The sequence below is a fragment of the Capricornis sumatraensis genome, chromosome 7, assembly GCF_032405125.1.
Source record: "Capricornis sumatraensis isolate serow.1 chromosome 7, serow.2, whole genome shotgun sequence".
NCBI classification, from domain to species: domain Eukaryota; kingdom Metazoa; phylum Chordata; class Mammalia; order Artiodactyla; family Bovidae; genus Capricornis; species Capricornis sumatraensis.
The window spans coordinates 28,350,987-28,367,789 of NC_091075.1; the positions used below are offsets into that span (position 1 = coordinate 28,350,987).

At 38.1% G+C, this 16,803-nt stretch overlaps 1 protein-coding gene across 1 annotated transcript in view; it reads left to right on the top strand.

The window, feature by feature from the left end:
* The first annotated feature begins 274 nt into the window (after nucleotides 1–274).
* EIF4E (eukaryotic translation initiation factor 4E) overlaps nucleotides 275–16,803 on the top strand; it is a 41,243-nt gene continuing 24,714 nt past the window's right edge. Inside the window, exon 1 of the mRNA XM_068975015.1 lies at nucleotides 275–322. Coding sequence (XP_068831116.1) covers nucleotides 305–322 — 18 coding nt within the window. The 5' untranslated portion in view covers nucleotides 275–304. The remainder of the gene's footprint in view (nucleotides 323–16,803) is intronic.

A 16,803-nucleotide genomic window follows, 5' to 3' on the forward strand; every position in this document is an offset into this window, starting at 1 on the left:
CTGCAGAACGCAAGTGTCCGCCGCTCCGAGAACCGCAAACCGTACCCATCGACCACGTGAACAGTTCTTTTTTTTTTTTTTAACTTCTTTGCCTAAAAGAAAAAAAAAGGAGGGAGCGTGAGAGACTTCACTTCCCAGAAGCCTCTCGTTAAACACGCAGCCGCAGTCTTGCGCAGGCGCCGCCAGGGCCAAACGGATACGTCCGTCACGTGAACAGTAGCCGGCCAATCCGGTTTGAATCTCCTTTTTTTCCTCTCACCCCCCTCCCCCTTCAGGAGCGGTTGTGCGATCAGATCGATCTAAGATGGCGACTGTGGAACCGGTGAGTATTGCCTTTGGCCCCCACCCCCACCGATCCCCGCGCTCGGTCTCCCTTCGGACTGGGGGACCCCGCGGGACGGCGTTCCCGGCGCGCATGCTACCCCTTGCCGCCCCCTCCCCCTCTTCTTGGGCCTGACCTCCCCGCGGACAACTGGGGGCGCCCCGGAGGTTGGCCGCTACGGCGTGTGGAGCACACGTTCTGGTGGGGGCCCGAGAGCTCGGGGAGAGGAGTGGGGGAGGGGCGGCGCGGCGCAGCCGGCGGAGCCTTGAGGGGGCCACGAGGATGGAGGGTGTTCGGGGCCCTGGGCTAGGGTTGTGGGAATTGTGTTTTCGGGATAGGAGGGCGCGGGGCCGGCTCCGAGCAGGCGTCGGGATCCGCAGGGAGGGTGGGCGGCGAGCCGGCCTGGAATGAGATGGAGGAGGGCGCCCCGGGGCAGCCTTTCCCTCTCTCCCTCCCGAGCCTCTCTCTAGCCCAGGGACTCGGGTGCGGCGCGCGTGCCGGGGTTCATTAGACCGGTGGGCCGGGAGGCCGGTGGGCTCGCGTTGCCAGAGGGTGGGTTGGGCGGGAGTGGTGCCGCGGCACGCGCGGAGAAGCTTCGACCTCGCCGAGGGGAGCCGAGAGGGGCGAGCGCATGTTACTCCAGCGCGTCGGAGAGTTGCCGGGGTTGGCGGCAGGGGAGGCGAGAAAGGTTTGGAGTGGGGAGGCGAACCCCGTGCTGCGCGGTAAACCTCTGAGAGGAGGATGAAAGTTGGGGGGTGGTTAGAAGGGGGACCACATTGTCCTCGCCCCTCGGTGCTCGAGACCGGGCTGTCATGGAGGAGGGAAGGGGGAGGAGCGAGGCCTACGGAGAGCTGCTGCCGGTGTGGTTGCCGGCCGGACCGGCTGCATTTCACACGCGCCTGTCTTCCATTCATTCATCCTTCCGCGCTGTGCGCACGCCTCAGAGAATGTGGCTGGGTCTAGATCCGTCTGTTCTTCCGAGTCTTTATCGTCTGGAAGATATCACAGAGCAGTTTATTGGAAATAGAAACTTAACTTTTCGAGTTAATTTTCCATTTGATTTTCTCTTTATCCGTTCTACTGGTTTCCCTCCCAATTTAGGTACCATCTTAAACTTCTCTGAAGCAAGTTGATCCCAGAGCACAAAGTTACCGCTCAAAGGAGAGAGTATCTTTGTCATAGTTTGGTTTTGCCTGCACTGGCTCACTAAAACTTTCAGGCTTATGCTGCCGTTTTAGGAATGTCGCCATCTAAGTGATAATTTAGAGGCGTAATACATTCACCAGAAAACCTTTGATATCTGGAACTAATTCCAGACCTTCGTTGCCAGATGTTTTCGTATATCTTTAATGATAGTTTGTGATTTTGATAATGGCTTCCCAATTTGCTTTGACTCTTTAAAGACTTCTATAACTACTTTGAAAACGAGGTATAGAAAGGTCTGTAGAATACAAAAATGCTTATTTTTCATTACATTGATGTGAACTATCCTTAGCTTCCTGCCAGAGTTCAAGGCAGAAAGCTTGATTATTTCTTCTTTTATTGGTACCAGTATGCGTTTATTTTCCTGGAAATTAGATTGACTACAAAACTCTAAGTTGCTGATACAATTAACTGATTTTTAGCACATTGATGTTAAATAGCTAAACGATAAATATGTAAAACCTTAAACTTAAAACCTTTTAATGGCTTATGGTATTACTTACAACTCTTTTGCCCTCTGTACTAGCATCAGTTAAAAGCTTACAGCTGGTAATAAGGGCAAGGCTAAACCCTCTAAACAAAACAATAATGTATTCTCTGAAGTTTCAGTAATATTTATTTAGATCCTTTGGGTTTTGCAAATCTATGCTATTTTGTTTCAACAGCAGGGAGCAAAACTACAAAGTGTTGAAGGAGTGTTTTGAGTCAGTAAATATTTATAGCCCCTGATATGTTTAGGAGTTTGTACCAGGTGCTCTTGAAGATACAAATTATACAAAATGGGATTCTATACCTTGTTCAGTGTAAACTTTTAGAAACTTAATTTCTAATGATCCTGGTCAGTGATACAGTATAGTATTCCTTCTAGTTGCTGACCCTTGGGAGATTTGAACACTGCATTTAAATTTGGGGAGTAGGGAACATAAAAATCTGGTTTGTGAAAGTCGAGAGCCAGATTGAAACTATAGCAGTTTGCGGATGCTTGTAAAATACTTTAAAGGGTTCATTTTTAGTGTAAAAAATGCGTTGTGGTTTTGGTTTTTGGGTTTTTTTTTAGTATTTTTAATGTACCCTTGTCCCCAGATTAGTCGTTTAGAATTCTTTTTGGCAATTTTAAATAGTGGGATTTTTTTTTTTTAAGCAACTGAATAGTATTTGTTGCAATTGAAGTATCCCTGTAAAAGCCTACAAAAAAGTGTGTTTATTCATTGCTATTTCAGTTAGCTTGTGAGTTTCCTTATTCCTTTTTTGCTGGGCATAATCATAAGCACCTAAAGACTCATAGGTTTATCAAGTGTGTGTATGTGAGATCAGTTAAATTAAGATGTGTCTTAATGAATCTAAAAAACATGATAAAAATGAACTTACTTTCAAAACAGGAATGGACTCGCAGACATAGAAAACAAATTTATGGTTACCAAAGGGGAAAGGGAGGAGGATGGGATAAATTTGGGATTAACAGAAACACACCATGATATATAAACTAGAGCACAGGGACCTGCTTTATAACGCAGGGAACTATATTCGGTGCCTTGTAATAACTATAACGAGAAAGAAGGTAAATGTATAAATGTGTGTGTGTGTATAGATTTAAAACTTTGCCAGTATACCTCAAATTAGCACAACTTTGTAAATCAACTATACTTAAAAAAAAAAAAAACACACCCACGACAGAACACAGTTCACTTCAGTTGCTCAGTCGTTTTGGACTCTTTGCCAGCCCATGAATCGCAGCACCTCAGACCTCCCTGTCCATCACCAACTCCCGGAGTTCACTCAGACTCCCATCCATGGAGTCAGTGATGCCATCCAGCTATGTCATCCTCGGTCGTCCCCTTCTCCTGCCCCCAATCCCTCCCAGCATCAGAGACTTTTCCAATGAGTCAACTCTGCATGAGGTGGCCAAAGTACTGGAGTTTCAGCTTTAGCATCATTCCTTCCATGAAATCCCAGGGCTGATCTCCTTCAGAAAGGACTGGTTAGATCTCCTTGCAGTCCAAGGGACTCTCAAGAGTCTTCTCCAACACCACAGTTCAAAAGCACGACAGAACACAGGGACACACAAAAGGATACTGAATGATAATAAATTTGTTAAGAAGGTTGATAGGCAAATTAAAGGAACCATTTATCTTAACAGGTACTGTGGGAAAACTTTGAACAATACTCTCCTGTTACTCTGTTGGCATTTGAATTGTGGCCAGGTCAGAATTAGAGCTTGTGAGTAGATCAAAGTTAGATTTAATATCAGTTGATAAAAATGGCAGGCCATCTTGCCTCCAGTGGGACATTGTTTTGGTAGCTTTTATCTTCATTCTGTTTTCTTCATTATTGGGTTGTTTTTTGACTTGTAATTCTTTTAAAGATAAGCTATTTTTATTTCTTTAGTTAAACTGAAGGTATATAATTTTACTTGCTTTTACATTGTAAAAGCAATTTTACAATTTTTTGTAAAAAAAACAACTTTTCAATTTTTTTAAACTATACCTTAGTTTCATAGATGGAATCCACTTGGACAGTCAGCTAATCTAATGTTTCCTTTTTATCCCTTAGAAACATGTTTTGCAGAGAGTTTATAAAAAGTAAATCTTAAATTCATGTGGCAAATATGTTATATAAGGTGATGTTTTTTGCTAAACAAAGACTATTGACAAGCAGATCTTGCATATTAATATGGGTGTTTTTGTTTTAAGAAAGCATAGTGTTATCAGAGTTCATTCATCAGTCAAAGAAACTTGGTTCTAGTGTTTATATTTTACATTTTACTTTGTTTTTTACTCTGAATTAATATTATGCCTAATTATTTGACTTAGAGAAGTCCAGCTTAGAAACAGACATAGTTTGCACTCCAAAGTTGCAGAGAATAAGATGTTTAATGAATTATGTAATCATAATCCAGTTTGGATAGAAAACTCTACACACAAAAAAAATGTTTGTTAAGTATTCTATTTAATTTATATGAGACTAAGAATATAGAAGTACCTGCAGTCCTGGATGTAACAAGGAACCTGTGAAGTAGTAGTTATAGCAATGGTAATTTCTTCCTCTCCTTCTCTGCTTCTATTGGAAATTTTCTTGCTGTTTTGGAGTTGCTCCATCTTTGTCATAGAGAATTTTTTGAGAAGTGGAAATGAGCCTGAATTTACAGTCTAATTTTAATATCTATGTGACCTTGAAATTTCTAAGGCTAGCTGAAAAATGGGAATAAGATAGTGATTTTGATTTTCAAATACAGTACTCAGAGATGACAATTTGTCAGTTACGAAGAACTAGATAAAGTTAATATTCCATCGATGTGCTGCATGCAGGTGTATTCATGCGTGGGTATGCTTACCTTTTCATCTGCTACGAGATTCACGTAGCTGACTTTATTTTTCTTTTCTTTGCCATTATTCAGAAATACAAAACTTATTACCCATTCAGTATCTTCTCTTTACAGTAAAAATCAGTGTTCTCTTTAAAAGTTCCTATATGTGTCTAGAGAAAAAAGATGACTTTTGTCTCTTAAGTACTATGTAGTCATTTCTAGTCTCTTACTTCTAGAACCTGAGAATGTGATCAGAAAAATAAGATTTTTTTTTCCCCCAGTTGGAGCTTTTGATACATCTTTCATAGAAACAGTGGGAAGCTGTAGTTTTTGCTCACTGTGTTCACTAAGAGTCTGTGGAATTATAACAGATCTAACCAGCTTTGCATTTCCAGGGCTACAGATTTAAAGTTCTAAGCAACTGACTTAATAGAAATGTTCTTTTAAATAATAGTCTGTAATAGTGAACTTTAACTTAAGCAATCTTTATAGCTTAATAGTTAACACAGCACTTACTGTATGTCAGGCATCTTACTAAGTGCTTTACATATATTCATTTAATTTTTTAGCAGCCTTATGAGGTAGGTATTATTCTTATTTCACAGATAAGGAAACCAAGGCACGGAGAGATGAAGTAACTTTGTGTGACTAACTTCCCCAAGATCGCACAGCTAAATAAGTGGTGGGGTGGAGTTCAAACTAAAGCAGCCAAGTTCCAGAGTGTGTTAAACGTGACACTGTCTTTCCAACAGGCATATAATGCGTGTTCCTTGTGTGGCTTGGAATGATTAATTTGATAAACTTAATAGATATTTGCTACAGCTCTAAAAGAAAATATGTGGACGTTTGTTTTTAGTTTCTGTTGTACCACAGTGTTTGCTGATATCCAAAGTATAGAATCTTAAGGAAATAGCAACGTGTCCAAAGTCTGAGGACTAAACAAGTTAGTTATACTGTTCATTCTTCAGTAAATGGTCTAGGACTTTGTGGGTTGATTTCTAAAGAAAGGGAATGATCTCTTCCCTTCTCCCCCTTCTGATTTGATTTCTGAACCTTGTCAATTCAAATGATTTGATAGGTGAAATATTTTGCTAGTTGAAACAGTATAGTAAAATTTTTTTTTAATTTGCAAATGTGAAATCTGTTCTCCGCTACCTTTGTACTTTTAGTAATTTTGGTGAAAGGTCTGGCAAAGAGTTAAGCAGTTGTTTTGAAAAAGGTTCAGTTATAATATGTTACTCATCTTAAAAGTTGAATTATTTGGGGGAGGTGGTAGTAATATGGCTAAGATTTCTGAGTAATCTTTGCAGCAGATTCTTTGCAGTAATCTGTAAAGCTAAAATTTCTTTAGTTATGTATTTTAAACTTGTTACTGTAAAATGCTGTGCTTATTACAGTCAAGAATATTTATGTGAACTAAAAAATTGTTATAAAAAATTCTTATGGGGTTTTCCATAGGTCATCTTAGGATAACAGTTTATGTAACCACAAAGTCTGATAACTTAAAGTATTAACTAAGGCAAGAAATACTTCAGTAGAGAGAAAATATACATCTTTTTCTTGTAGTTTTTTAAAAATTTTAATATGTGAATAAATACTTTTTATTGGTGAGATATTCACATTTCAAGTAACTAAAAAAAAAAATTTCTGCCAGGGTCACATAGTTCCTAAGTGAGAGTGCTGGAACTCAAACCCAGGTTCTGTCTACAAGCTTTATTACTGCACTTAGAAAAAACAAACTAAAATTCAACCAACACTCAGAAGTCCAACTCTTTACCTTCAGGAAAAACTCCTACCTTAATGATAGAATTGATTCATAGGTCGCACACAAATAAACAAAATCAAATCTGAGAGGATGTATGGGTGGTAGCATGATGGGATTATGAGTGATACAATTTATTTTTTTGTTTTGAACTTGTACAACTTGTATTCTCAAACAGTATTAGTAAAATCACCCTTGGATCTTGATTTATAGTTAATGTTATTTTAGCTTTTTTAATTACTTTTTCCTTAAAGGTGATGTATCCTTTTAGCAGTCTGCTGGAGCCTGTGACCTCATTATCAGAATATTGTTTTTAAATGCATTAAATAAAATATTAATACTTAGGATTACAAAGGAAAATAATTGAAGTACAGTAAGGATTAAAAGCGTTAACATGAAACATTAAGGATGTGCCTGGCACAGGCCAAGTCCTGTCTTACTGGTGTGGAATACCTGTCTCCTATTCTTTCCAACCACCTAGTTCTCTCCAAAGCATTCAGATGTTAACTGGCTTTTTTGAAGATTCTTCTGAAAAAATGCTGTCCAGGAGAATTTTCTGTGATGATCAAAGATTCTATATTTGTGCTTCCAATACAGTAGCCACTAGCTGCACTATTCAGCCCTTGAAATAAAACTAATCCAACAAAGAAATGATTTTTAAACTTTAAATGTAATTTTTAAATTTTTAAATGTAATTTTTAAATTAAATGTAATTTAATTCCATATGTAGTAAATGGATACTGAATTGGACAGTGGCTCTGGAATCTAGATATATCCTGGTTTATACAAGGATATATTGTATTACATATTGTATTACAGCTTTGTAAGGAATAACGATACAACAAATGTCAGTTTCATTGGGCAAGTTATTGTTTAATTTTATTCTAGGAAGACATCTTTCTAATTTTTCTTGTATATTCAACTTGCAAAGATAATTATTTGGTCTTGACAAAATTGTCAGATGACCTTGTTTTGCTGTTTAAGAAAATATGTGTGTGAATAGCCAGTTGTTGTTTACATTGTCCACAAATCAATTTTTGTACAAAAGAGTACGCAATGAGGTTTGTTCAGGCTGTTCCCATCCAGATGGATCACTTCTAGGGGCAACCAGCAAGGTCAGTTCATATCTTTCTGTGGAGATTTGTATATTCAGTGTCCCTCCCACCCTCACCCCAGATTTCCATCCAAGGATCCAATCAACTGGTCATGTTTTGGAGGGCTCTCTGCTTTGCCATTTTATTTAAGGGACTTGAACATCTGTAGATTTTGGTATCTTAGAGGGTCCTGGAACCTATCTGCCACAGATACTGAAGGATATATATATACATACTATATTATATATATACACAAGCAAATGTGATATTGACCCTTGAACAACCTGGATTGGAAATGTGGGGCTTCACTTATGTATGGATTTTTTTATTTCACTAAATGCTTTCTATGGTACTACATGATCTGCAGTTGAGTCCGCAAATGCCAGGTTTTGGCTGAGAAGAGCTGACTGTAAAGTTGTGTGTGGATTTTTGGCTGTATGGGGTCAGTACCCCTACATTGTTGAAGGGTCAACTGTATATCCTTTACAAAAAATAAGTGATAGCCAACTCCATACACTATTCTGGCCTCTTGTGTTTTTAACTTACTATGTCTTTTAGAGCATTTCATATCAACAATCAAGTTTTCATTTTTTTTTCTGATGATATAACATGGTTTGATGTTAAAACATTATACTGAGGAACACTTCTTGGGGTCCAGTTAAGGCATATAAGTATATCAAAGTATATAATCCTGAATTGATTATAAGAGGGAATGTGATTGTTAATTTGGGGATGAATTATAGTACCATTTGTGTTTATTGGTTGGGCCGTATTATCCATACCAGGTAAACTGAGGACTAGGTGATAAATTGAATAGTTAGAAAGGTCGGGGAAGTGAAGTGAAGTCGCTTAGTCGTGTCCAACTCTTTGCGACCCCATGGACTATAGCCTACCATGCTTCTCTGTCCATGGGATTTTTCACTGGGTCTCCCGCATTGTAGGCAGATGCTTTAGCATCTGAGCCACCAGGGTAACTACTGTGATTATTTGAGAAAGGCAATATAAAATTCAAAGGTGTGGAAGATTGTTAAGAGTTATGCCCCCTAAAGAATCATACCTCCCTGTATCTGTGTAATCATACTTTTGAGTAGTCTACAGCTCCCCTCCTGTCATACACACACATCCCTTACCTCTCACCCTAATTCTATCCCCAGTTTAGCCATGTAACTTATTTTGGAATTCCAACCATTTGCTAGTTAAGTGCTGTGATGAATAACTCTTACCTGTATTATTCTATACGTGAGGTAGTATATCTGTAGAGTGAATGTTTTGGCAACATAAAGCACTTCTATTACTGCAGTTGGCTATCAGGGTACATTTTTTTTCTTTTTAGAACTCCTTTCTAACTGAGATATTTATGTGTAGAAAAATACACACGTCTGTAAGTTTTAGAGTAATGAACTGAAGACCCATCATGTAAGACATCATCAGTGCTTCAGCTTCCCTACTCCATGGTCACATTTCATTTCTCTACCTCCTCACCTACTCACTATCCTGACTTTCATGTTAATCATTTCCTTGATTTTTTTGAACAGTCTAATTATCTTTAGAGTTTAATATTCAGTCTGTGTATCTTTCAGCTGTTTTAATTTTGAAAAACTAAAGACTTAGATGATGTATCAGGAAAGCACAGTATTGCTACTGTAGTTGAATACACCTTCTGGGCTATAGCTTGGTTTCAACTTACTGAAATTTCTACTAGAGTTCCTTTTGGGAATACCAATGGGTAAGATTATGTTCTGGGAAACACAGGGCTCTATAGTTACCTGGTGGGGCTGTGAAATGGGCCAGGCAGAGAACCTTCAGTTAAGAAAGAGGTCTCTTGGAATGAGTTGTTCTGTATTTAAGAGTAGGTTAACTTTGGTGTCAAATCCTTAGCTGTTCCAGGGAGTAGGGCACAAAAGAAGGGGAGAAGGAGCTTTATTAGCCTGTGTTTTAAGTTGAGTTAAGTGTATATAGACACCCAGGCCAGACACATGTCAATCTGTTTTTTAATAGAAGGTAGCATAGTAAGTAAGCCCTTTGGTCATAACAGATGCAAGATGAATGTAGCCTGAATCCCACTGCTCCAGTCTAGACTGTTGTTCTCTATATCTGGTGCACACCTGTCTTGCTTGGATCCCTTTTGACTACATTCTTGATTTGTTCTCATGACTTCTGTGTTGCACCCCTCTGTTTGCCGAATCTCTTTGCTTCCTCGGATTATGGTTACTTGTTTCACTATGGTGGATCACATCTTCCAGAAAATTTTTGAGAAAAGGTGCATGAGAAAGATTTTTGAAACCATGCATATTGAACGTGTAGTTTGGCTGGGTGTAGTCTTTTCTTTAGAATTTTTAAGTCCCATGGTCATTTTCTCTTATAATTGTTAATTCAGGAATCATTCTGATGACTTTTTTTTTTACCGTGACCAGTTCCCTTTCCGTTCACCAAAAATTTGTTGAGTTTCCTTGTCGCCATTTCACAGTGACATACTTTAGTATGAGTATTATCTGTTGTGCTAGGTACTCATTGAACTTTTTAAATATAGCAACTCATATCCATCTCTTCTGAGAGATCTATTGGTGATTTTCCTATGCCCTTTTTCTCTTTGAAAGAGTAAATTATATGTTGGAGTCACTGAGTCGTTCATGTCTGCGTGCTCTTGTGTGCTCTCTAAATTAAATCTAAATTTTGCTCTCATTTCCCATCTCTTTTTGTTTTGTTTTCTGTGTGTGCTTAGTCGCTCAGTCGTGTCCAACTCTTTGCGACCCCACCAGGCTCCTCCGTCTATGGGATTCTCCAGGCAAGAATGCTGGAGTGGGTTGCCATTTCCTTCTCCAGGCGATCATCCCGACCCAGGGATCAAACCCCAGTCTCCTGCATTGCATGTGGATTCTTTACCATCTGAGCCACCAGGGAAGCCCTGAAATGGAAGTAGAGGCATAAAACATAAGAGACTCTCATCCTTACTCATAAGTGAAATCGGAATTAAAACTACATTGAGATACCATTTTTCTATCATTAAATGGGGAAACTCTGAAATATAATTTTTGTTGTACCCATATATCCAGTCCGGTGATAGTGGGTTGCCATGCCTCTTCTCCAAGGGATCTCCCCAGTCTAGCAATTGAAACTGCATCTGTTGTGTCTCCTGCATTGGCAGGCAGGGTCTTTACCACTTCCAACCTTTTCTGTCTCATAATTTAAATTTCCAGATGTTCTCTCTCTCTCTGATCTTCTGAATGCTCATTTTTACCTTCCTGGAATAATTGTATGCATGCACAATCTTAACTTATGGAGGATGTATATAGGTACATATTTTTAAAGGCATGATCTATCTATCCCTGGCTATTTTCTCTGAGTTGCTTTTTTTCTTTTTATTCAACTCATGGCAACAATCCTAGGGACTTGGAGTGGTTGGGTGGGGCTGGGGATGGAGAGACCTAGTTATTTCCGAAACAGCTTTCACTGGATTCTTTTTATTTATTTTTGGCTATGCTGGGTCTTTGTTGCTGCACATGGGCTTTCTCTAGTTGCAGTAAGTGGGGGCTGCTCTTTGTTGTGGGGTGCAGGCTACTCATTGATATGACTTCTCTTGTGGAGCACAGGTTCTAGGCCCACAGACTTCAGTAGTTGGGGTACACGGTTGCCACTTGGCATGTGGGATCTCCCCGGACCGGGGATTGAACCGGTGTTCATTTGTTGCAAGGCAGATTCTTAACCATTGGACCACCAGGGAAGCCCTCACCAAATTCTTTTTAATTTACTCCCTTCACTCCAACTTATAAAGGTGCTGCCAGGAGACTTTAAGGTGTATATTGATAGTTATCACTTGTCCATCTATATTCCACTTTCCTTTTTTTTTTTCCGATGTTCTCCCCGTGATTGTGGACCTTTTTTTCTTTTTTTAATTCACTGTAGTTTTAGTGCAATTTTGACTGGGAACAAAATTAGAATCGTTTATTTATTCAAACATTTAAGTGCTTATATGTGCCACACACTCTTGAGTGCTTAACTCAGCTCTCCCTTAACCTACGAGATACTGGATTACTGAATAGAAAAGAAATAACTAATACTTACTATGACATTTAAAAAGTAACTTGTTGCATTCTGATTATAGAATATAATGTTAACAATTTTTCTATATAACTGGGCCAAAAATGCCAGGAATAATAACAAACCTAGGAAGTTCTTTGCAGCAATCATATGCTCAAATACCGGAGTCTTTAAGTGCCTAGAAATTATAAATCCTAACAGTTTGCAGGATTCATAAAGAAAGTGAGAAATACAGTAGAGGACTTTAATAAGTGAAGAATCATAATTTTCTTTTCAAAGAGTTACTGTTGGAAAGATGTTATTTTTTCCTAAAGTTAATGTGTACATTCCGTATAAATTGAATGAAAATATTTGCTAGTGCAGTGGAAGCTACACTTGATGCTGGGGTTCACAAGCTCGCCTTAGGGCTGCTTTCTTGTGTGGCCTGCTAACTAAGAATGGTTTTTATTTCACAAGATTGTAAAACAAAACAATGAATAAGTGATCAGATTCCCAGCCTAAAATATTTACTCTCTGGCCATTTAAAGAAAAAGTTTGTAAGTTTATTTGAAAGAATAAACAAATGAAAATGGCAGTAAATTTTTGAAAAAGAGGAGAAGAGGGGAGAGAAGAATGTCCCCTGCAAAGAGAAAAACCATTCAACAAAGGTACTTTTAAAAATGTGATGATGGTGCAAATGGGGAACTGACATCTCTGGAGCAGACTGAGCAGTCCAGAAGTAGACACTATATGTATTTGGGCTTCAATATTAATTTTGTCATAATAAATTTAGAACATTTAGATATGTATGAAGAAAAAAATCATCTGTAATCCTAACAATATGTTCTCTGGTTTACTTGTTTATGGGCTCTCCCCACCCCCCATCCCCATCATGGCTCTCTTTGTGCCTTTTCCTATTCCTTTGACTTTTTTTTAGAGCAATTTTAAGTTCACTACAAAATTGAAAGGAATGTCCAAAGGGTTCTGACATATCTTCTGCCCCAACATGCACAGTCTCCTCTGCAATCAGCGTTCCACGCCAGAGTGGTACATTTGTTAACATTGAATGAACCTACATTGACACATCATTAGTACCTGAAGACTGTAGTTGACATCAGGATTCACTCTTATTGTTGCACATTCTGTAGGTTTGGACACTTAACATAACCCATTTACCATTATAGTTTCATACAGATTGTTTCACTGCCCATAAGTCTTCTGTTTATCCCTCCCTCCTCCACAACCCTTACCAACCACAAATCTTTTTACTATCCTTTGTCTTTCGCAGAAATATAGTTGTTATCATATAGTTGTTAAACAGTATGTACCCTTTAAGGATCCTTTCACTTAATAATATGCATTTAAGATTCCTCCATGTCTTTTCACAGCTTGGTATCTTATTTTCTTATTGTAGAATAATATTCTATTGTCTGAAGGTATCACAATGTATTTGGGACTTGTTAAATTTAAACAGTGGCTCCCAGCCCTCTAGAAGTAAAATTCTGTTTATTCAATCCTGATATCTTTTTCCGCATTTATGTTAGCATAAATTTTATTTATGTTAACATTTTAAAGTGATTTTTCCAAACTAGTATCATATCATATATCATAAACACTGTGATTTATCTGTTACCTTTGGTTGTATCTTTTTTGGCTCTACTTTTGCTTACTAATATATAAAGCTCCTATTATCCTGAGAGTTCCTTTGAATAAATACAGAATTAAAAGTATGACTGGGTTAAAGATTATAGATGTTTTTATATTTGGAAGTTTGGGTGGTTCATGAAGTGGAAGGATATAACCAAACTCTCTAACCTGGGGACATTTGAAACAGTGACTACATTACCTGGTTTTTTAATTTTTAAAGAAATACAGGTTACTTCTTTGGAAAGATGATTCAGATACTTAGAATAAAAGGATAAATCTAATACTCTTATTAAAACCATAGTTTTAGTAAGGAATTTTAACGTTGAAATTTAAAATTTTACCATTTAGCATTCAGTTCAGTCGCTCAGTCATGTCCGACTCTTTGCGACTCCATGGACTGCAGCATGCCAGGCCTCCCTGTCCATCACCAGCTCCTGGAGTTTACACAAAGCTATATCCCCTTGCTATTTAGCATTATAGAACTTAAAATTAATGCATGGAATTTAAAAAGAATTCAACTGCTTGTTTAACTATGACATGTTAAAATTGATCATTTAAACTAACATTTAATCAGTATTGTTACATTTGAGTAACGCTTTTCAAATTAAAAGAAATAAACTTTTAAAAAAATCTTTTTACTTATTTTTTGCTGTGCTGGATCTTCATTGCTGTGTGTGGGCTTCCTCTAGTTGCAACTTGTGAGGGCTCCTTTCCAATTGCAGTGCTCAGGCTTCTCCTGCAGTGGCTACTCTTATTCTAGGGTGTGCATACGCAGGCTCAGTAGTTGTAGCTCATGGTCTCTAGAGCACGGGCTCTCATTAGTTGTGGCACATGGGCTTAGTTGCCCCGTGAGATGTGAACTCTCCCTAGACTAGAGATAGAACCTGTGTCTACTGTCTTGGCAGGTGGATCCCCAGGGATGTCCAGGAATAAAGTTTAAAAGAAGCAGCAGTTAAATTCTTTATACTGTTTGCCTTTCAAATTATAATTTAAAAACTTTAAAGAATGAATGAAATATAAATTATTACATTACTGGAGCCAGTATAATTTTGTGCCGTGTAGGTGCATGTCCTAACATTTTAATATTACTGACTTATTTGAAGCACTAATTTTTACTTTTATATAATGTTCAACTTACATAAATTTCTCCATAGCTACTTTTAAGTTTGTCTTGAATTGGAAGATTGGTATTGATATATACACTACTATGTATAAACTAGATAACTAGTGAGAACCTACTGGATAGAACAGGAAATTCATTGCTCTTTGACAACTTGATTGGAAAATCCAAAAGAGAGAGGATATATATGTATATGTATAGCTGGTTCTGTTTATACATATATCCCTTCTTTTTTAGACAGATTTTATTTTCTTGGGCTCCAAAATCACTGTGGATGGTGACTGCAGCCATAAAATTAAAAGATGCTTGCTGTTTGGAAGGAAAGCTATAACAAACCTAGAGAGCGTATTAAAAAGCAAAGACACCACTTTGCTTTTAGATTCGTGTATAGTCAAAGCCATGGTTTTCCCAGTAGTCATGTATGGATATGAGACTTGGATCATAGTGAAGGCTGAAAGTGAAAGTCTCTCAGTCACATCCAGCTCTTTTTGACAGTCATGGAATTCTCCATGCCAGAATACTGGGGTGGGTGGTTGTTTCCTTCTCCAGGAGAGCTTCCCAACCCAGTGATCAAACCCAGGTCTCCTGCATTGCAGGCAGGTTCTTTACCAGCTGACCTCTAGGGAAGCCCTGAAGGCTGAGCGCTGAGGAATTGATGCTTTTGAATTGTGCTGGAGAAGACTCTTGAGAGTCCTTTAGACTGCAAGGAGATCAAACCAGTCAGTCCTAAGAGAAATCAACCCTGAATATTGAAAGGACTGATGCTGAAGCTGAAGCTTCAATACTTCGGCCACCTGATGTATAGAGCTGACTCATTTGGAAAAGATCCTGATGCTAGGAAAGATTGAAGGCAAAAGAAAGAGAGAGAGACAAAGGATGAGACGGTTAGATGGCATCACTGATTCAATGGACATGAGTTTGAACAAACTCAAGGAGATCATGAAGGACAAGGAAGCCTGGCATGCTGCAGTTCATGGGGTTGCAAAAAATCAGACATGACTTAGCAACTGAACAACGCAACTATAGTTGATTAACTTTGCTTTACAGCAGAAATTAACACAACATTGTTTTATATTCCAATAAAAACTAAAAAGAATATATGAGTCTTCTGGTTGCCTTTGGTTTAAGAAGCATTAACATTTAAATTTTATTATTAACCTTATTCTAGATCATACATATTTGTTATTTCTTTAGTCTCTACCACACTTTCTGAATTGGTAGACTTGTCCAAGATGTGCAGAATAATTTGGTTGACAAATATTAATGATATTTTAAGAGTTAGTTTATTTTAAATGCCTACAAGTCTTTCTAGTTTTAAAAATTAAGTTCTAGAAGATCAGAAATTCAAGTATGACCTATAGGAATTATTTTATGTAAGTGAAATGTCATTAGATATAGCTTGCTGACTATCCAAAAATACTTATTTTTAGTTACAGCACAGCAAATTGAACTCAGAAATCTAGTGCTAATCTTCAATTTTAGATATTATAACTTGAACAGTTATTAAATTTTACAGTAATTTTGGGACACAATACAGTTTGTGCAAATGGTCACAGCTCTTCCCTCTATCCCTCAATTTTCAATTTTTTTCATTGTTTAGGTGTCATATTAGTTTAAAAGAACATTAAAAAGTACTGTTTGGAATCAGAGATAATATATAGGATCTCACAGTCCTTTACATGAAAAAATTATCTGAGCAGTGTTTTAAACCGTAGAAGATTTGTATTTTGCTAAATCAACATTTATTGTTTATCTTTTCTTAGCTTTTTAGTTTGTGGCACAAAGGTATCACCAATTTGATCCTTTGATACAGACAGGGAATACTTGCAAAATCCATAGCTATACTTTTCCTGATGAGTGATGCCAGGTTAGCGGATATTCCTTTACTATGGATAATGTAGTTGAAAACTAACACCCAAAAGTAGTTGGTTTAATTATTTGTGGCGGTTTTTACTGTTTATACCAGATTCTTCATTCCTTATAAGGCAGGTGAGGCTACTTGTTTATGTGTACTAGTTAATTATACTAACTTACATATGGGAGGGTCTGTGGGAAATGCATCTTTGCAAAAAAGAGACCTGGGAACTGAATGTTTGGATAATAAAAGGAAGAGTAAAAGAATCATGAAGTCTATTTACATATGTTGCTGCCGCTACTGCTGCTGCTAAGTCGCGTCAGTCGTGTCCGACTCTGTGCGACCCCATAGATGGCAGCCCACCATGCTTCCCCGTCCCTGGGATTCTCCAGGCAAGAACACTGGAGTGGGTTGCCATTTCCTTCTCCAATGCGTGAAAGTGAAAGTGAAGTCGCTCAGTCGTGTCTGACTCTTAGCAA